Raw genomic sequence first — 20,007 nt, forward strand, 5'->3', positions numbered from 1 at the left:
AACGCTACTCAACTAACGCCTAGTGCCTTTATACGACAAAAGCATTCTGTGCAATCTTGTGATAAGGGCTATTTATAAAGCACCAGTAGGTGTAGTAGTAGGTACTGAAACAAAAATATTCAAGTTCAGAGAAACACCCCCGATAAGGAAGAAGCAGCCTAATTTCTCGGTAGTCGGAAGAACACATCTTTTAATCGATTTATTGTTATTGACAGCTAATGAACCTTCCTGATACGTCAATTTTTGATTTCTTTAATCATTTTTGGTAATCAATAGACTAATCTGGAAGTAACCACACTTTTACGATTTGGCTAATCCCAATTCAGTCAATGATTGATACGAAAATACCCAACAAACACTGGGATTTTATGGTTATTGTGTTTGTGTTAGTTTTAGGACGCATCTGGAATAGATATTTTGTTCTTAAATTATAGTATGTAACAGTCTGTTACATTTTACTGATGATCGGTCAAATTAATGGGAATTCACAGTTCATTAAGAATCCATAGCCACGACTGTTCCTCCTTTTCTCCTGTGCTCGTGAGTACTTTAAATGCTCGCAGCTTGAACGCGACGTAAACCTATTATATTTTTTGCCAATAATTTTCGAAGCATTAGCTCATCATCAATTTGCTGCCTTGTGAAATTGGCAGCAATCCCGTTATGCGCACCCGGACAAATGTCGAATAGTTTTTTGTAAGAGCTAATATCTCAAGTGGCCTCAAAGTCTTAACTTAATAGCAAACTTAAACATGTCTGGTCGGCGAAAAGTCATTGAATACAAGAAAACCATACGATGGTCCCTAAATATGGGAAAGACAAAACACGACTATTAGCATCTTACATTTAACTATTCTGAAACAGTCGTTGTGGCTTCTTCCTTAGGCTCTTCAGGTTCATCCAGATTCCTTCCGTCATTCAACTGATCCTGCTGGACATCTACTGACGACGGCTTTTGTTCGCTTGGAGCTCGTGGCTGCCGGGTTCGTAGAAGATTATCGAGTCCGCCAAAAGGAGCCTCAATGATAATATAAAGCACATACGACATCAAAACAGTGATCCCAATGACAGACCAGAAATTAAGCATCTGCAAAGCATAAAATATTGTACATTTGTTATAATCCACTAGTTTCTATCAACTATCTGAAACAAAACTTACCAAATTGTAGTTCGAAAAATATGTATTGGTCCGTAGAATTCTGCTGTTTACTTCCAGAGTGAACATATGCCAGATGTACACGGAATAGGAGAGTCTCGAGAGAGGCTGCCACAATGGCGAGGATAGGAAGCTGTCTGCCAGACCGCCATGGCCCTGCATGCAAGCAAAAACGATCCAACACAGGGCTAGGGGCCAGCCCACCCGGGTAAGCGTGTAGTAGAGAGACTCCTCGAGTATGGTTAGAGGAGGAGCCCTAAACTTGGATGCGGGATACATGGCAAAGATTGAGGTGAAGATCATGGCCAGGCTAAGCAGCCATCCAGACCACACGATAATCCGGCCTAGCTGGAACTTCCTTCCACGATTCAGGTGCAAGAAGTACCCGAAGAGAAATCCAGTCAGCCATGGACCCGCATGCGTGTGTGTGGATCCATAGACATCCAAACCATCACCTCCTTTACTTCCATTCCTGAATGAAATGAGGCTTAATAACTTCAAATTCAAATAGAAAGATCGTGGACTTACTTCGTGAGCATTGATTCATTGTTGACCATCATCGTGACAAAGAGGCAGGTCGTGACTAGAAGCAACAGCACTACAATGCCAGCAGCTGCCTTTTTGCCCCATTTATACAGAGCAATCAGCAGAAGCGGAGAGATTATGTATAGTTGCATATCCACTGCCAAGTACCAGGCATGACCTAAGCACTTAAAAAAGGTAATCGTATCAATTGGTAGGAGCTAAGATCTATGACTTACAGCATTGCTTGTTGCATAATTCTGCACGAACAGCAGCGTCCAGAACCAGCCCTTTTCACAGGCTTCTTTGTCACTGTACTCTATATAGCCGAGCGGTCCGTCGGCGACAACAGTAATCAGATTCACGTAGACCAGAATGGCCACTGCCAAGATAGGGGTAATACGTATGAAGCGGTGAAGATACATCATTGGCACATTCAGCTTTCCCTTGGATCTGTTAGAATGTTGGCTATGAGTGTTGGTGGACTTGAAATAGAAAGAATACTTACTTCTCCATTGATCGAAGGACAACCATTGCAACTAGCAGACCACCAATGAAAAAAAATGAATCCACCGCGAAATATGCGTACAGAATAAAGTTTGAAAATGGTTCTTCAAGCCACTAGAAAATTACAAACGTCATAAAAAATGATGAATAATAAAATGATTAGTGGACTGACCAACACTGTGCGTAGTTTATTTATATTCGGATTGCCTGCAGAATATCCGACTCCATGTCCAAGAACCACCCAGAACAGGGACATGCAGCGGATCCCATCAAGACAACTGATCACGTTCGGATTCGATTTGCTGTCGACAATGCGGAAAATGGCACGAGAACTGGCCCGTGCCGAGAAAATCTTCACAGTCACAGGGATACTACCTGGAAGGCAAAATACGAGGTAAACCATTTTGTACATCATTCTGTTCTCTCCGGTACTCACTCTGATCCGGGCACAGAAAGTAGTCGTAGAGCGTGCATAGACCCACTATAGTACCCATCAAGCCAAGAAGCACACTGCAATCTATAGAGTGAGTCACAGAATTTGATTATGATACGGTCTAACTTACACTGTGAAAATGGTCATTCCACCCCAGGGTTTCGATTCACTTGTCTGGCAGCTGTCCTCTCGGATTTGTATGTTTATGCTGTTTGAGTTTAATATTTTCTGCATTAATTGTTCCAAAAGCGCATTCATGGTTGCCGCAGAGCACGAAGTCGGAAAGCATGATGCGATCTTGTATTGGTTGGTTAGTAATGAAACATATTGAGGCAGGGAACTAAAGGACACATTGAGAAAGCAGTATTTTCCATTTATGCTGTGACTACTGGTGATCTCTTTGCTGATCTGGATGCATTCATCGAAATTGCCAAAATTGACGAGGTTACCATACAGCAGTCCAGACGGAATGGAGCCCCAAGCATCGATCACTGCTCACAAAATTCATCAACGTCAGTTCGAATTCACTTGAATATAATTTTCATTATTTACTTACTCCTCAGGGCCCATAATTTTCCAGCAGTGAGCGCCTGCATGAACTGCGCCATGTCCTCGAGACACAACAGATCGTCCTGACTGGGTATTCGGGACTGGAATAGATCCAAGTCCGTGAGCGATGCATTTCGAAAGTGTTCGGCAAACTCGACTCCCAGTGAGCGGAGCCCCGTCAGCCGCTGGTAATCTTGCAGGACATCTCCGTCTTTCAGTTGCTCGGCACTGACGAGTACCAGTCCGCAGACCAACAGACTGCATAACACGTTCACCATGCTAATACTTTTTCGATTGCTGCCGTTTCGAAATTTTGCCAGTTACTTTATATGAAAACTTCGAAGGCAATCTAGAGATAAGCGATATCAAAAAGTTTTTCAGCCTTCCAGACGATTATAAATATCACTAAGTAGAAAAAATTTGAATTCAGACGAAAATCCGAATCAATGAGCAATCAGTAGAAGTTCTAGGTAGTCGCAAAATCCCCCATGTTAAAAAATGGTTATTGTTTTTGAAGATACTTAAAGCAAACATTAACCCTTTTCTAACTTTACGCTTTTGTAAGAATTTTTATTACGCTCTGGTAACAGAAAGAGAACACTACGAGCAATTTCGTAGTGTACTGAGAAAAACATTAGAATACGAAATAGAAAATAGAATCTGACTATTTTATAATCCAGCTGCAATAGGAAGGAAATGAAGATCGTTTGAGCCTGTTGCATGGACAGGCTTGTTCTCGAAGTCTAATAGATTTTCAGAAAATCCGGTGTATGAATTGGCACATTACGCATCGCCAAGTCATTTAGGAGTTTCTCAAGAGGTACAATCTCAAGTTGCTTTTAAGAAGAGCTTCTGATTTGACGTATGCGTACAGCGGACACCTGTTTCTAAATAATCGAAATAAAAATTGGTTATCTAATCCATGGTGATAAAGTAGAAAGGGATTTTTTTCCAAGTACGAATCTTATTGGTGGGACACACAAGCCAAAGGTCCTTCTACATTTTTATACCCGATACTCAAAATGAGTATTGGGGTATATTAGATTTGTGGTAAAAGTGGATGTAACGTCCAGAAGGAATCGTTTCCGAAACCATAAAGTATATATATTCTTGGTCAGCGTGAGCGTCCGTCCGTCCGTCCGTCTGTCCGTCCCCATCAGCGCCTAGTGCTCAAAGACTAAAAGTGCTAGAGCAACGATGTTTTGGATCAAGACTACTGTGATATGTCACTGCTACAAAAATATTTCGAAAGTCTGTGGCATCCACATTTTTAATGAAAGTTTTATCGTAAACTATATGTTCTAGAATGTAAAATCTCAACCAGATCGTATAAATATTATAGCCAGAATCACGAAAACAATTTCACTCTTTCTCGCTCTGTCTCTCTCTAACACACAGATTTCATGGTCGGTTTTGCCAATTGCAAAATATAAGTTCAAGGATCTCAAAACCTATAAGAGCCAGAGCAACAAGCAATTTGGTATCCACACTCCTGTGATATCGGACCTTGACCGTTTCGTGTCCAAATTTCGCCACACCCCCTTTCGCCCCCGCAAAGGACGAAAATCTGGGGCATCCACAAATCTCAGAGACTATTAAGGCTAGAGTAACCATATTTGGTATCCACACTTCTGTTAGATCTCACTATAAAACGTATATCTCAGAATTTTGCCTCACCCCCTTCCGCCCCAACAAAGGACGAAAATCGGTTGCATTCACAATATTTGCAGATTCGAGTAAACTAAAAACGCAGAATCATAGATATAACCATATCTATCCAGTTGCTGAATTTGGATCAGATCAGATATTTTTTATAGCCGAAAAGAAAAAAAAACAATTTTCAGACTGATTTTCTGTCTCTCTCGCACGCACTCTTTGTCGTGTCGCTTAATATTAGCGCCATCTGCCGGAGGAGAGCCATACTGACTTAGTATCGGGTATAACCGTAGAGTTGCGGTGTCCGCAGCAACTCACAACGTTCCCCCTCGTTTCTTCTGTGCTCGTGAGTACTTTAAATGCTCGCAGCTTGAACGCGACGTAAACCTATTATATTATATTTTTTGCCAATAATTTTCGAAGCATTAGCTCATCATCAATTTGCTGCCTTGTGAAATTGGCAGCAATCACGTTATGCGCACCCGGACACGCCCCCACAAAACCCGGGAAAAACCACAGGAAAACACATACTCCGAGAAAAACATACAGCCTCACACACACGCCAACACAATCACACACACACACAAACCTACAGCCACCTATACTTGAGCACATTTGCTTAATTTTCGAAATGAGTTCGCATGACTTACAGCCACACCGACGCCATGCCGCCATACCACCCGATATCCTGTATCCCGTATCCTTTATGGCTCGCTCTTCCTTTGCCTTCGTCTGTGAGTCATTCGTTTGCTTTCTCGTTGATTAAATGCGGAAATTGTTTGACTTTAGTTAGGCGCATGCAATTAATTAAATTAGAGCACCCGAAAACCCATCAAACGAAAACATTCCATAAAAGAGTGCTCCAAGTGTACCGACATGAGAGAAAGTAAACCCGTTACAGATCCGATTTCCATGGGTTTATTGAAATTGAATTATCATTTTGTTTCAACGCCTCGATGTGGGGGGCTGGACCTGGAGCCAGCGCCATTTTATGCAAATTTCAATTTATGCCGCAGCACAATCCCAGCCGGCTCCTTGGGCCGGGGTTTACGACTTTATTCCATGACAGTTTGTCGTTTAAGTTGGCCGAGCAAAGGAGGGGAAAAAGTGTAGCACGCCAATGCTCCTCAACTGCCATAATGAGGGAATGGCGTTTTTCCATCATATTTTATAGGAGCAAGGAGCCCATTCATCATGTATCGCGCATATAACAAAGGCATATGAAACACTTTTGCTCCGATTCCTGGCACGTGCCATAAAACGCGGCGCGGCACTGCCAATAAAGCCTGAGATACGCTCGGCGCGATAATAAACATGCTAATGGCCATTAAGAGGCGAATTTGAATTGAAAATCCCTACAAAATTAATACAAATACTAACGTAACGTCGCTTTACTTAATTGGACATGTCGACCGTGTAAATGCATAATTAAATTACTTAAACTTTAACTAAATCAAATGCAGGCGCAGGCACAGGCAGGGGCACGGAGGCACGGGGTACGCCCAAAGTGAAATATTCGCTTAAATAGTTCATTAGAAGCAATTCATTTGTTTAAACGCGTGTGTTACATAATTGAATGCAGTACATACTGTAGCCTTGTCCGTCCGTAGATTTAATTACGGTAATTGGCTAGAAATGGTATTTAATGTTTACAGAGCCAAAAGTACATGCAATTATGTCAGGAGCATCCTTAAAAAAACTGCTTTAATGGCTAACGAAATGCAATTATAAAATAATGTAAATTTACATTAGAAAAAAACGACATTAATTGGAAATACATATGTACATAGTTATATTGTAAATTGATCTCAACTAATCGAGCATACATACATAAAATAAATTTTAAAACATTTTAGAAAAAAAAGAAAACTAATAAAAATGATACAAAAAAAAAAAGATGATTTGTCAGAAGTGGGATTCGAACCCACGCCCTCAGAGAGGACCAGAACGCTCATACAAACGACCCTTCTGGGAAGGGCAAGACTGTTGATATCTTGAGTCTGGCGCCTTAGACCGCTCGGCCATCCTGACACGTTGCAAATCGTAGGACTAAAGCACTGTCAAAAGCTAAAGTAGGGGATGAGATGACGTCGCCAATTACAAAGGCAACAACAATCATGATGATAACGATGGGGAGGGAGTTTCTGGCAGGGAAGCAATAACAGCAAGCAGGCATTTTCACACCCAAGGCAGCGTCGCGTGTTTGGCAGCTATTTATAGATTCTCTCCCGCTCTCTCACTCTCATTTCAAAAGCTCGCGTGTGTGCTTTTGTACGAAGGCAAGTGCATACTTTTAGGCTCAACTAATGGAAAATCAAATGCAGCTGAAAGTTGATAGAATCGCTCGAAATCCGGATCTGTAATTACTTGCCATTTTGGGAGATGACTTTTCCTTTACATTAATCCAGCGCAGAGGCTGCTGACGGAGGGAGTGTAGGGCCGGCAGACATAGCTGGCAACTTTGGTCGAGTCAATTCAATTTCAATTTATCAAATGCTTCAGCAATTTCTCTAATTGAATTTCGTTTCATTTGGCGAAGCATAATTTATAAAATATAACATTTCAATGCCGGCCAGGACAAAGGGCGTCCTACACCGAAATCCCGCCTCTTATTGATGCCATTCACTCAGCCCCAAGGAGCGCCCGGCTCTAATCTATTGTAAGGATGCCGAGCCTTGGTATCCATCCGCCGTAACGTAATCATTTTGAGCGCATTCCGATAAGTTTGCTTATAAATCACAAATGTCCGACATCCAGGATAGAGCAGAGCCCCGGAGGAGCTGTAGTTGTAGCTGTGGCGCCCGAGGGATGCCCTTGGCCGAAGGCTTTTAAATCGATGAGCACATCGCAGAATTGACAATAATATTTTTAAAATAATTTTATTATTTCATTCAGCCGGGCATTCATGCAGACACACAAGGAAAGGCACGAGGAAGGAGGAAGGAGGACGGAGAACGGAGAACGGAGAACGGATGACTGTCTGTCCATCAGCATCGATGGAGCTGCTTCGGACCCGGTCATGCGTGAATGTAAACGCAGCTTGAACCCACTCGAGGGGCAGTAATACAAATTTGGGCATTTCTTTATCCTCTTTAATTAAACGAAAAACTGGAAAACTGGAATCTAATTATGTTTGTCTTTCCATTGCGCATTCGAAGGAACGCATTCCTCTTTACGAACGGGGCCACCGCTGGTCGTACTGGCCGATGACATAGGTCAGCTTCTTGATGGCCAGCTCCACCTGCTCGTCGTCCACCTGGTGGTAGAGCACCACTCGGGCAAAGGCCCAGTCGCGAGCACTGGCCTTTAGGACAATCCCGGAGCCATCCTTGGCCGTCACTCCAGCTGCCAGTTCCTCGGGCTCGACCTGGGCCAGGCGCTCGGCAAACTCACTGCCCGTCAGCTGAGATTGCTTAATCTCGATCAGGAGAATGTTGCTCTGGACAGTGTCCAAGTCTACAGTGATATTGGGACTCTGTAGGTTATGTATGGCTGATGGAAGAGTTCGTTAGTGAATGGAATGAATAGATAAATAGATAGATCCCAATTAGATAGTTACCATTTGCAATTCGCTTTGTCCGCTCGTGATCCTTGCCGAGCAGCGGCACAACCTCCTCCAGAGCCACCAGGCCGGCAGCAGCTAGTATTCCCGCCTGCCGCATGCCCCCACCCAAGGCCTTGCGCAGACGACGAGCTCTACGAGAAACCAGAAACGGAGACACAGAAAGAGGATTAGCTGGCATCGAAGGTGATTTCAGAGAGAGAGGGAGAGAGGAAACCCACTGTGAAATGAACCGCTGGGAGCCGACTAACACAGAGCCCACCGGTGCGGACAAGCCCTTGCTGAGGCAGATGGAAACCGAGTCAAAGTCCCGGCAAATGCGCGCCACGCTGACGCCCAAGGCGGCAGCTGCATTGAACACCCGGGCCCCGTCCATGTGCAGTGCGATGGGTGCACAACCCACTCCTGGCTGTCGCAAGAGATTGGCCAGCTCGTCGAGGAAGGCCAGAGGAATCACCTTGCCGCCGCAGATGTTGTGCGTGTTCTCCACCACCACCAGCGAGGTGATGGGCTCGTGGTAGTCGTCGTGACGGATCCGGCGTCGCAGCTCCGTGAGGCAGAAGGTGCCATCGGGCTCGTTCTTGAGCGTAGCTAATTGCACGCCAGCCAGGTGTGAGGCTCCCCCTAAATGTGATTAATGAATACACACAGTCAATGTTTGTTCCCTGCTCCTGCTACTGCTCCTGCTCCTGCTCCTCTGCGGGATCCAGGGATCCAGGTCTCACCTTGCTCGTACAGAAAGATGTGCGATAAATCGCCGACAAGGGCCTCCGCGCCGCGCTTGTGGCAATGAACCATAACTGTGGGGATTACAAAGAGATGCTCGAGTATTCACTTAGCTTGCGAGGGGCGGTAATTGAACTGGTATTAAATATTCATGCAGAGTCCCCACAAAACAATTCATTCAAGATTCAGTCTCTGAATCAAATGGAGTAATGCTTAAATTGTGTGCTACCTCTATAGAAAAAACGCACTGCCTGGCTTCTATACGAATGATATTATATAAAAAAATCAGTCAACAAATGTGAATAAGCACCTCGAGGCAAATAAAAACCTATAAGAGATGACTCCTGGAAAGGAAAGTCTCTCCCGCTGCATACCCAATGAACGACCCTCGTGAAAAATTAGCACAATCATAAGTCTCAGTGCATTCTCTTTGAATGAAATGCAAATTTCAAATTCCATTAGAAATATTAATTTTGAGCGGACGCATAAATTTCCAGGAGGCACTCCCAGTCCTGAGGCTGCTCCCGTTCCATCCCCATCCCCATCCCCATCACCACTCCCATCTATCCACTTCTTTAGGTATACATTCTGTTGAATGTGGCACACGTCCACGTCTAATATTAAAGTCTATAAAAATTAATGTTATGTTTATGGGTGCCCTTAACCTTTACGATAATGTACCTGATGCATGATATGAGCTCTGCTTTCTTGTTTCTGCCTCGCTCTTTTGGTTTCTTTTCCTTTTTCTTGTTTGCCTCATTTCTGGTGGCTGCCCCTGGCTTTTGTAATCCGAAACTGGCCGCACTTTAAACTAATAAACATAAGCGACTCCACCGTCCGTCCCCATCCCATGGAGAGGCTGAGAGCCGTGTTATTTATGTGCATCTCTTGCCACTCACTTGCCAGCAGATTTCCCATGGTGCCGCTGGGCACAAAGAGCCCGGCCTCCTTGCCAAAAATGGCCGCTGTCTTCGCCTCCAGTTCGTTGATGGTGGGATCCTCCCCGTAGACATCGTCCCCGACGACGGCCGTGGCCATGCGGGCCCTCATCTCAGCCGTGGGCTGGCTGACGGTGTCCGAGCGTAGGTCCACAATGGCGTTGGGCATTTTCTAATGTGGGATTGTGGACGGAAGTGGATTAGGTGCGGCATTTGCATAAGTTCTGTTATGTTGATTCGCTTGCTTTCTTTATGGTGTGTTTTCGAGACGAAAGAGTATATAGAGTATATACAATCATCCGATTCTTGATTAAACTTCACTGAATAATTTAAATATATGTACCTATTATTACTTTAAGAAGCAAATAAATATGTTCTGTGTTTAACAGAAAGAATGGACTGTCAGCAGATTCAATAAGATACTGTTGTTGGCTGTTGAAGAATTTTTACATAGTGAAAGATCAGAGAAGTTAGCACCTTCTCTTTAAACAACTGGCTAATATCATTATACCCTGTGCTTAGGGCATCAGATCAGGCCACGTAAGTTGCATTGCCATAAATTGATATTCACTTGCATCATACAATTGATTAGCCACTGTCTGATGTGGTCTTAGCTGGAGCACCACACTTATGGACAAGTACTTGAACACTGATTTGCGATTATATAACCTTCAGCGATAATATTTATGCTCGAACACTTGACACTTGTCTCTTTAATTCAATTAAAATACCGGTGTAAAGCAAAAAAAAAACATAATTGAATTAACAAACTATAAATAAGAAGAACTCACATCAGCAATTAGTTGATAAGGCGTGGAATGCGAATCAAAATTGGACACAACGTGCTCGCACGAGTAACAAAAAAGCAGTGACTGACCCCCCGCCGGTTGGGGCCTCCAGAAGAGAACAGAGCATTATCGGAGAGCGCCAAACAGCGCGATTTACTGTACAGAATTGAGCGTCGATCGATGAGCAGAAAGCTCAAGCACAGCAGGAGAGAGAAAGCTCTCTCCAGACACCGTTCTTACACTGCCCTGCAAAGCTGGAAGACTTGCAAAGCTCGAATACACTGAAAATATTCAAGGGCCAAGAAATAACAAGAACGCTTTAAATTTTCTTTGGTACTTTTTTTTATTAATTATTTTCTGTAATTGTCACTAAAATTTTTACTAATTCTAACACAATTTTTGTATTCTTCCCGTCAATCGTTTTTTCCTCACTCTGTTCACACTGTGTCTCTGGACCAACAAACAAGTTATACAGAGATAGATCTCTCGATCTCTCTCTCTCTCTCTGCAACCACATCATAAGGTACAATTCAAAGATGTTACAATAATAAAAATAACAAATGTAACTTAGTTATACATATACTCGGTAATCATAATTAGTTTTTTTAACAGTAGTGTGTTTTTGTTTTGTTTTGTTTCCCACATGGTGAAGTACATGATTTTCGCTGGAACTAATTGGACTAACTAAGAGGAGGGACCCAGGAGGGCGGTTGCCCACCCACCGGATCCGGATAAAGCTACGCCTGATATCGATCATAAAGTTATGTTAACTTACCAACTAAATTTGCAACAACTTTTCTTACGAATTGTGGGGTAGGTATAGGAGTAGGTGTTGGGGTAGGGGCTGGCAATTTGCATACGCGCTAAGTGTATGCACATCAAAGTTGTATGTAAAATGTATGAAAAAATTATAAATAAATATTTAGAAAATAGTTTCAATTTTCCGTTTCCGTTTTAGTTTCTGTTTCTGTTTCAGTTTCAGTTTTCTTTTTTATGTTTATAGTCTTTTGAAGAAGTTGCATTCCTGCAAACGCCGGCAAAGTGTAGGGTTTAGTTTTGTTCAGCGTTAGTTTTACTCTTGCCCTCAAGTTACGAGTTTTTGTGTACTTTTGGCAACCACTGTGGTGTAAATTGGTATGGATATAAGGGGGGCGGTACTCAATTTTCATTGCCAAATCACTGTAAACTCCCATACCAGGCGAACAGGCATGGCCAAAACAAAAATGGGGGTGGAAAATCATATCAACTAACATTAGAGTGAATTAATTTCTGGCCTTGGCTCTTGCTGGGTTCCGATTTCTGGCATCTGGCTTCTGGCTTTTTGGTATGTGCAGACAGAGATATTTCACTTCAAGGAGATATTTCACTTAGGACGCTGATCTGATCTTTTACAAAGATCGATTGCCATTAATTTTAACGTTAAATTCCGTCTCCGTCTCGGTTTTCGTTTCCGTTTCATCATTGGACAACACACAGGACACGCAACTAATAGCTAGGGGTTTAAGCTAATGCTCTAGGATGCTTTTGTTGGTTCTGCCACGCGCCATTTCCATTCTTAGCGCTATGAGGACAGGTCATTCTCGGAGGCGTCCACCTCACCAGGGGGATTCCGCTTTATGCAATCCCGTATGCTCTGCAAGATGATGCCCGTGCGCCGATCGAGGGCATCCAGATGGGGCTGCCAGAGCACCGGACTCACCGGGTCGTTGCTCAGCGATTCGTTCATCAGCTGCGACAGCGTCTTGGGACCATTGTGGAACCTTGTGGAAATAAACATAAAAATACAAAAAATCACAAAAATTTCAGAGGGTCAGTATTGGATTAGGGTGTTATCCTTTCTTTCTCAGGATATACTCACTCAAGCAGCCTGATCAGCGTTGACTTGCGGATCACACAGCACTGCAGGACGGGCGCCAGGATGGAGAGCTCGTCCTGAAAGGGACGACCAAAGCCACGTCCATGGTCCAAGTGCAAGGGAAACGTCTCATTGCCATAGATTCTGTAATGCAGGTGAAAGATCCGAAAGACCGAATTAAAGTGGATGCAGCACTCAGCATCCCCAACAGCCTCCCTATCAGCCTTCTCCTGGCAGATATCCTGGATAATTGCCTGGCAATATGTGGGGAAAAGTGCCAGACTCAGACGCAATCACCGCACGGATGCTCGGATGCTCGGATTGGATTGGCTCAGTCATGTGTGAGCAGGGTGCGATGGGTGCGAAGGGTGCGAACGGTGGAAGGGTGCCGTGCCGGCGATGACATCGCCATAAGCCCAACAAACGCTTTTGCATAACAAACAATTTAGTAGCAGCCAAGTCACCTGGTACCTGGTACCTGTTCCCTGGTCCTAGTGCTGGCCAGTTCCCGACCACATCCCGGAGCCAGCATCGATGATGTACCGACTGTGGGAGCGGCGGCTTATGAGGCTGAGATGTTTTGTAACCTTTTGCCAGACAGGCTGGGGAATATCTTTCCGTGGCACTGCTCTGGCTGTTGCTCCTGCGGCCATGGCAATAGCTGTTGCTGTTTGGCATGCAGGTGCAGGCATATCCTTGCCAAATGCATGCGCTTAGGCGGCCGCATATGAGGCGTATACGTAACGTGCTAAAAGCAGCCATAGCCAGAGCCAGAGCCAGGACCAGACAGTGAGAGGCAGCGAGGCAGGAAGCCAACGGAGCCATGTGTGCGGAAATAAACCGATCGCATTAGTTGCCATGCCAAGGACAGCCATCCAGCTATCCAGCTAAGCCCCAACCCACCACAACTTCCCCTTCCCCCAAAAAGGATACCCCGCCATATACTCACTTGAAGGTCTCATAATGATGACGATCCATGTTGCCAGTGAGGAAATCAAAGACGGCCATGTCCATGAGGTCGTACAGTCGCCTGCCCTCGTCGTAGGGTGGAATATCACGGACCTAAGTGGGTTTTTAGGGTGAAAATCAAATGCAAAATTAAGTTGCATCCAAGGGCAGAGAAATTTCCAGGCGGGGGAGAATGCAAAACAGGAAAATGGAACTCTACTTGGCCAGAGATGTCTTAATTAAGTCAACTCCGTGTCCGGGTCCGTGTCCGGGTCCGGGTCGGACCACAATAAAAACATTTGCATTTCAATCGAGTTTAAATGCAAATTAAATAAAAGTAACCGCAACGGAAGGAGCTCCTCGGAGTTCCTTCGAGTCACGAATGGAGGGCACTCCTTTTGCTGATTGTCCATTCCCTCTTCTTCCCCCCCATCCCTCGAATCGGGAGATACATACCAAGGCACAATAATTGGCATCTGTCTCCCACTGAGCCTTCTTCCTCTTGTGATAGGAGCGTCGCCAGGGATGCCGCCAGAGCTGTGGAAGGAGCAGAACAGACAAGAATGCAACATAAAATCAATTTCCATTCCGGAGGAGCAGTAGGAAACAGTAAATGCGCCCAGAAATCATCCTGTCTTAGCACGAGGCACCCATTCGGTTAAAATGTAAGAATATTAATATTTCGCATTTTGCTTTATGGCTTTATGGCTTTCTCTTTGGAGAATTCTTCCAACTGCAGCGAAATTAATTTTGCTTAAATTAAATTATTTGCCGGCCAGCAGAAGGGCAATAAAAGTTAGTCTCCCGCTAGACTTTGGCCGAGGTCCTTCCTTCCACCGCAACTTACCTTCCGACCCTGGTCAGGCCAAGGGGTAGATTTGTATGTGGAGGAGGGGCATGGGGCATGCCCCAGGACAACAACAACGCAATGGAGGAACAGGAACAGCAACAGAAACAGGAACAAGAACAGGAACGGGAACGGGAGCGCGAGGCGGCGCAGAAGCAGCAACAACAAAAATTATATAAAATATATATATATATAAAAGGAATTAAAAAACAAGGTCCGGGACGAGCGGGCGAGCAAGCGAGAGAAAAATGCAAAATAAAAGCTCAGCGCGTTGGGCGTTTTATGCATAGAGGGCGTGGCGTGACCATAGTGTGTAATGACCGGAAGCCTCGTGGGGGGGTTAACGGTCTCAGAATGCAGCAGCAGCAGCACCACGACCTCCACCACCACCGGCAGCAATCGGTGCAAAGCAAAGCCAAATTCCCCGCCACACACACACACCGTGGAAACGTGCTGGAAAAGCGGGAAAAGCAACAAACTACAACAACAAGCACAAGAAGCAGAAGCAGAAGCGGCAGAGGCAAACATAAAGCACAAAGGTGAGGTAAGTTAACGGTAGAATGGTGACAGCAATGGAATGGAATGAAAGGGCAAGGTGCAGGGAAATCCGCCGTCTTTTAGGGTAATTTTTTGGTTTTTTTTCTTTGCATAGAATGCAAAGTTTTTCCACCCTTCCCTTGGCTACATCATTCCACCCACCACCCCAGCAGGTCAGCTTCCAAAAAATGCATAAATCAAGAAAAATTAAATTATATAAGGATGCGGGCAGGGGGGCAGATACGGATGGCAGCAACGGAATGCGGCAAATGTGAGGAAAGCAATTTGCAATTTTTGTTAGCACCGCGTTAAATGCCCTTGATAAATGCTCGAAACCTGAGCAAGATACTTAAAGATGGTAATGGCAAATGGCAGAATGGGGGAAATGACTTCAATGGGGCCATCTTTGGTGGCATTCTCCATGCAAAATGGGTATGAATTTTGTTTCAAATAGTTGCACAGCCGCCTGCTTGAATGTATCTTAAAGATGAACGCACTTAATGGAATTTTTGCTGTAATTCTGTATGCAAAATGATCCCCCAATGAGCCTAGGAAATAGATATAGATTCGCTTATGTGAATGTATTATTTCATGTGTTAATTGATGAATGTGTCTGCCAGACCAATTAAAATTTATAGCGCACAGATGTACCTAATGACACTGAGATGAAACCAAATATTATTATGCTTTTGGAAACATGAAAATCGATTATATGTTTACTATAAATATTTAAGGGACTAAGGGTACTATTTTCTTTCTGTAAAGAGGGTACTATGTGTGCTGTTTTTGTTAACAAACAAACAGCAAAGTGAGTACCACAATTTTCCATAGCTGGCTTTTAGACAATTATTCTGCTGTTCACTTTTACCCGCTGGAGAGGAACCTCTTCTCTTTGCACCTCAAGTGCTGCTGCCATATTGATTCTCCACTCATTTAAGGCATTTTTTGTTCTCCACAACCAAGCCCTTCCGGCAATCTCAAAGCATTTAACAAGCGTGCAAATCAAATTTGCAACTTAATTAAAATTCTGTTCTGTTACAAAGAAAAAAACAAAAAAATTGTGCTCGTTGTTTACTTCTAGCCAACTGGGGCCCTCAGGGCGATGGGAAACCCGAACAGAGAAAACAGAGAAAAAAGGGGAAACCGAAACGGATACGGATACGGAAACAGAGAATGTAACAAGGACGTGAAGGCAGGAGGCAGGAGGCAGGAGGAACTGCACGAGGAGTGAAAAGAAAAATGATCTCTTGTGCATAATTTACAGTTTCGCCTTACGCTAAATCTCAAGTATACACTTAACCATTTTCTACTTGTAAACTGTTTTGAGAGCGAGCCGCAAAAGGAAAAAAAGGGGGGAAATAAAGAGAATTATTCCTTTGAGGCTCGGGGCAAGGATACCAAAAAAATAAATGTATAAAATAGACTAAAAATAAAATCTCTGGGCAGGACCTGATTGTGGGTAGAATACAGGAGAACGTATGCGAGGGAGGGATGAACCCTTTTTATAGCCTTGGAGACGCTGTCCGGCAAAAGGCTTTAATTTTTCGGTAATTTGCATTTAAAATCGGTCCCTTTTTCTCTCCCAAATCTGCTCCGTTTTGATGGAGTGGACTTTAGAATTTATTAACGTCGCAGACCCAGATCGTATACAGTCGAGTCCGAGTCCGAGTCGGAGTCCTGCATTTATACATTTCATTTAACGCTCTACCAGACGCTGAAGAACTGATACAATATTTTGCTCCTAATTCAACAGCCAAATGAATGAATGAAACTGCCGAGTGGCTGGCCAAAGGACGGGGAAACGAATGGTAAGCGAGTCTCACAAACAAACAAACAAAGGATACAAAAAAAGTTTACAGCAAATTATGTAAATTAAAAGAGAGTTTCTCCTCTTTGCGAGCTGCAGCCATTAAAGGAAATTTTTTAAAAATACCTCCTCTTTTCCTCTCTATAAGTGAGCTATTTTTTATGCTTTGAGCTCCCTAATTGGGTCGGGTCGGATTTGGTTTAGGTTTGGTTTCTGTTTGGGCTTGGGTTGAGGTTGAGGTCCGAGAGCTTAGGTAGTTCTGGCAATCGAGCTGTCTGGAGGCCCATGGCTCACCTGTTGCTGTTGCTGTTGCCACAACATACTACATACTACATTCTGAGTAAATAAAGTGATTTGTTATTTGGCCTGGCCAAGCGAACGAAATTAGTAATGAAAGCGGGCGAACCACAGCACATAAATCGTAATCTGGCTGTGCAGTGCTGAGTGCTGGCCGTGCATTAATCAAAAACCACTTAGCCCGGCCCGAGGCTGGTGCTGGTGCTGGGTCCGTTCGAGGTCCTCATGACCACGACAGCAGCCATGAGAGACATGAGGTGGATAGATCCCAGCGAAGACCCATGCGTGCTGGATGCCGGATGCTGGTTGTGTGGTGGAATGTGGCATGGCATGGCATGGCATGGCATGGCATGGGATGATAGAGAATGTAGTACATACCTTGCGATTTCCCGACTCAAAGTTGGGCAGAAAGGCGGCAAAGGAGCCCTCGAGCAGGTCCGGGTTGCCGCAGATGGCATGCGAGGTGTCACAATAGTAGGAGCACTTGCCATGGAAGCATAAATTCAGCGACGGCGAAACAAAGAAGGTCTTCAATAAATTCTCCTCGGCCAGTTGATAAATTTCGGTCGTAATGTTCAGTGTACGGCCCGCCACAGGCATGGCACGCCGGAATCCCAGTATCCTGTAACCAGAGAAAACGAGCAGCGGTTAATAAAATGGCCAGCAAATACTCCGAAAACAACAAATAAAATAACCAGAGAGACATCTCCATTTTATTAATGGCGGAGACACACACACACACACACACGCACAGCAAAATGGAGAAAATCTCGGAGTGTGAAGCGAAATGCGTAATCAAGAAAGGAGCAAAAGATTCCGTGGAAGCGGGGGAAAAACAATCGGTTGAATATTCACTTCCTTATTCACTTGAGGAAACCAAAACGAAAACAATCGAGTTAATTGGCTGCACGTGGCTACCACATCTGACACATCTGATACTTTTCCTGGCAACTATGTCTGGCAGTAGCTGGAAGATTGCGTGCCCATCAATTTTAAGCTGTTTAAACAAAACTTTAATCCGATTGATTGGAATACAGAAAATAGATTTCAAATCCAATTACTGCATAAATCTTTAGACACCTTTCTGCCTCGAAATGGGTTTAAAGTGTTTCGCCCACAAAATAACATCGGAAAATGGAGCTAATATTTATTGTCTGGCAGCAGCCGCTCCAGAAGTTGGGGCACACTCCATTAGGGGGCTGACAGGCCAAGCTGAGCTCAAAGTTTGCCCTTGCAGGTGGGGCCATCGATGGGGATGTGGTGTCTGTGCGGGAGGGGGGGCTTGCCTGCGTGTGGCAGCCACAACAATTACACAAGTTATGACGCCTTATCTGAATTCAAAAATGGCCCAGCGGGGGAGCACCCGACCTGGACACGGGCCTGGACTCGACTGAGCCCCGATCTGGCAATTAACCTCGCTGTCAAAGTTTTGTCAAACGCAAGCAGCTGCTAACTATGCAGACAATTTGGAGTCTAAATTACGGGGGAACATGTCAGCCACGGCCTGGCCTGGCCTGACCATGGTCTCGGCCAAGTTAATTAGCCATGAAAGGGTCGCCACGTAGTCGGAGTCGCAGTCGGAGTCGGGATCGCTGGGATGTTCAAAGTTATGTGCCCACATAATTTACATGCGTTGGCGCCATATCCTTTTTTCCCACTCCCACTCTCTCTCTCTCTCTCTCTCTCTTTCCATGTTGGCTTGAAAAATATTCTTAAATATCATTTAATGGCGCCATTTGGCCCCTGTCCTTATGTCCTTGTGTGTGTGTGTCCGTGCGAGAGGGTAAATGTATGAACATTTTTTATTTTATGCGACGGCCCATCATAAATAATGAACATAAATTGACTGTGGTGAGACCTCAGCATGCGTCCGAGGACGTCCGAGGGGGAGTGCCGGGATTATTGGGGCCGCCTTCTAATCGGAGAAGGTCAGGCATCCTTGTGGCTTTCAAATTGCCAACGAAAAAAGAAAACGTATCATAAATTTGAATGCCGAATTTAGGCCCAGTGCATGCCGACAAATTGGTTAATTTGATTGCTTTGTCAGGTACCAGACAAATAAAATACTGTTTCGCCAAAAAGTCATAAATGTAGAAGGGAATTTCCCGGCAGCGATGCAATGCCGGACCAGCTGTAATAATCCTTGGGAATGCCGTAATGAATATTGATATGCAATACGAATATTCTGGGATATTTTTAAATTAAATTTGAAACTGTTTTTCAGACCACAGACACAAAGCCCACCCGTGCACCACCGCATTCGATTCCCTTCAGATACAGTTTATGTTTACCTAATTGAATATTTCAAATTGATTTCGATTTCGATTTTATTTTATTTTTTGTATTCTTTCATTTGTGCGGCTCTCCTGCTGATGTTGTGGTGGCATTTCATGAAATTTTCAGCATAAATATTTGCGTATAATTGAAAATTAAATGAAAAATAAATACAAGTGCTACCAGCTCTGCCAGACATTTACATCGGATGCGCATCGATTGGTTGCATTCCGGCAGTGGGGTGGGGGGGGCGCGGCACTCACCTGTCCAAGTGGAAGGCAGCAATCTCGGCAGTGTGTCGCTCGTAGTCCGTGAAGTAGAAATGATTGGGCAGCGTTTGCTGGTCCCTGGGAAACCTGTGGAAATGCAAATCAGACAGGTGACAATGTGGCAGAAAAAAAGGCCAAGGGGCTGCATGCCGCAGAATGAATTGAATAGAAACTGCGGGCGTCTGTCACCAGCTTAATGCATTTGCGTGGGTGGCCACTTTTGAGTCGGCGGTCAGAGGGGGAGAGGTGTGTGGAGCAGGGCACCTGCAGTGTTACGTGCCAGCTTAATTACGTACACGAGGCCCCACACGAAGCGAGGACTGCAATTAAAAAGAA

At 44.4% G+C, this 20,007-nt stretch overlaps 3 protein-coding genes and 1 non-coding gene across 6 annotated transcripts in view; all 4 read right to left on the reverse strand.

The window, feature by feature from the left end:
• Nucleotides 1-162: 162 nt before the first annotated feature.
• Nucleotides 163-3,487, reverse strand: LOC6896809 (nose resistant to fluoxetine protein 6-like). The gene is made up of 9 exons (XM_002136977.3): nt 3,175-3,487; nt 2,749-3,109; nt 2,622-2,695; nt 2,358-2,560; nt 2,187-2,299; nt 1,918-2,131; nt 1,685-1,866; nt 1,160-1,628; nt 163-1,087 (listed from the first exon to the last, which is right to left on the reverse strand). The coding sequence occupies exons 1-9, from the start codon at nt 3,443-3,445 to the stop codon at nt 851-853; spliced, it is 2,124 nt and encodes a 707-aa protein (XP_002137013.2). The 5' UTR covers nt 3,446-3,487; the 3' UTR covers nt 163-850.
• Nucleotides 3,488-6,726: 3,239 nt separating this feature from the next.
• On the reverse strand, nt 6,727-6,854 carry TRNAL-CAA (transfer RNA leucine (anticodon CAA)). Its single transcript has 2 exons — nt 6,817-6,854; nt 6,727-6,771 (listed from the first exon to the last, which is right to left on the reverse strand). It is a non-coding gene; the product is annotated as a tRNA-Leu (tRNA).
• A 1,045-nt stretch (nt 6,855-7,899) lies between these two features.
• LOC4800558 (probable low-specificity L-threonine aldolase 2) lies at nt 7,900-10,975 on the reverse strand. Its single transcript, XM_001357777.5, has 6 exons — nt 10,841-10,975; nt 10,011-10,221; nt 9,111-9,185; nt 8,607-9,009; nt 8,383-8,519; nt 7,900-8,315 (listed from the first exon to the last, which is right to left on the reverse strand). Exons 2-6 carry the CDS (start codon nt 10,216-10,218, stop codon nt 7,996-7,998), a joined length of 1,143 nt encoding a protein of 380 aa, XP_001357814.3. The 5' UTR covers nt 10,219-10,221; nt 10,841-10,975; the 3' UTR covers nt 7,900-7,995.
• Nucleotides 10,976-11,264: 289 nt separating this feature from the next.
• The window catches only part of LOC6896811 (extracellular serine/threonine protein CG31145), an 82,399-nt gene continuing 73,656 nt past the window's right edge, over nt 11,265-20,007 (reverse strand). For 2 of the 3 annotated variants that reach the window (XM_003736219.3, XM_033377487.1), the window contains 7 exons: nt 19,666-19,758; nt 17,507-17,750; nt 14,488-14,496; nt 14,097-14,177; nt 13,642-13,754; nt 12,696-12,836; nt 11,265-12,597 (listed from right to left, as the gene is read on the reverse strand). In XM_003736219.3, coding sequence (XP_003736267.3) covers nt 12,399-12,597; nt 12,696-12,836; nt 13,642-13,754; nt 14,097-14,177; nt 14,488-14,496; nt 17,507-17,750; nt 19,666-19,758 — 880 coding nt within the window. In that variant the 3' untranslated portion in view covers nt 11,265-12,398. The remainder of the gene's footprint in view (nt 12,598-12,695; nt 12,837-13,641; nt 13,755-14,096; nt 14,178-14,487; nt 14,497-17,506; nt 17,751-19,665; nt 19,759-20,007) is intronic. The other variant, XM_033377484.1, reaches the window with a different exon arrangement.

The sequence above is a fragment of the Drosophila pseudoobscura genome, chromosome 2 (assembly GCF_009870125.1).
Source record: "Drosophila pseudoobscura strain MV-25-SWS-2005 chromosome 2, UCI_Dpse_MV25, whole genome shotgun sequence".
Taxonomy (NCBI): Eukaryota; Metazoa; Arthropoda; class Insecta; order Diptera; family Drosophilidae; genus Drosophila; species Drosophila pseudoobscura.

Bases quoted from the DNA above. Each gene is read 5' to 3' on its own strand.
- LOC6896809 (XM_002136977.3), bottom strand. From the start codon at position 3,445: ATGGTGAACGTGTTATGCAGTCTGTTGGTCTGCGGACTGGTACTCGTC. The intron at 2,300-2,357 runs GTCAGTCCACTA...GTAATTTTCTAG, and splicing joins ATAAACTACGCACAGTGTTG to TGGCTTGAAGAACCATTTTC. The intron at 1,088-1,159 runs GTAAGTTTTGTT...TATGCTTTGCAG, and splicing joins ATTTTTCGAACTACAATTTG to ATGCTTAATTTCTGGTCTGT.
- LOC4800558 (XM_001357777.5), bottom strand. From the start codon at position 10,218: ATGCCCAACGCCATTGTGGACCTACGCTCGGACACCGTCAGCCAGCCC. The intron at 9,186-10,010 runs GTGAGTGGCAAG...TAATCCCCACAG, and splicing joins CATGGGAAATCTGCTGGCAA to TTATGGTTCATTGCCACAAG. The intron at 8,520-8,606 runs GTGGGTTTCCTC...GGTTTCTCGTAG, and splicing joins TCCCAGCGGTTCATTTCACA to AGCTCGTCGTCTGCGCAAGG.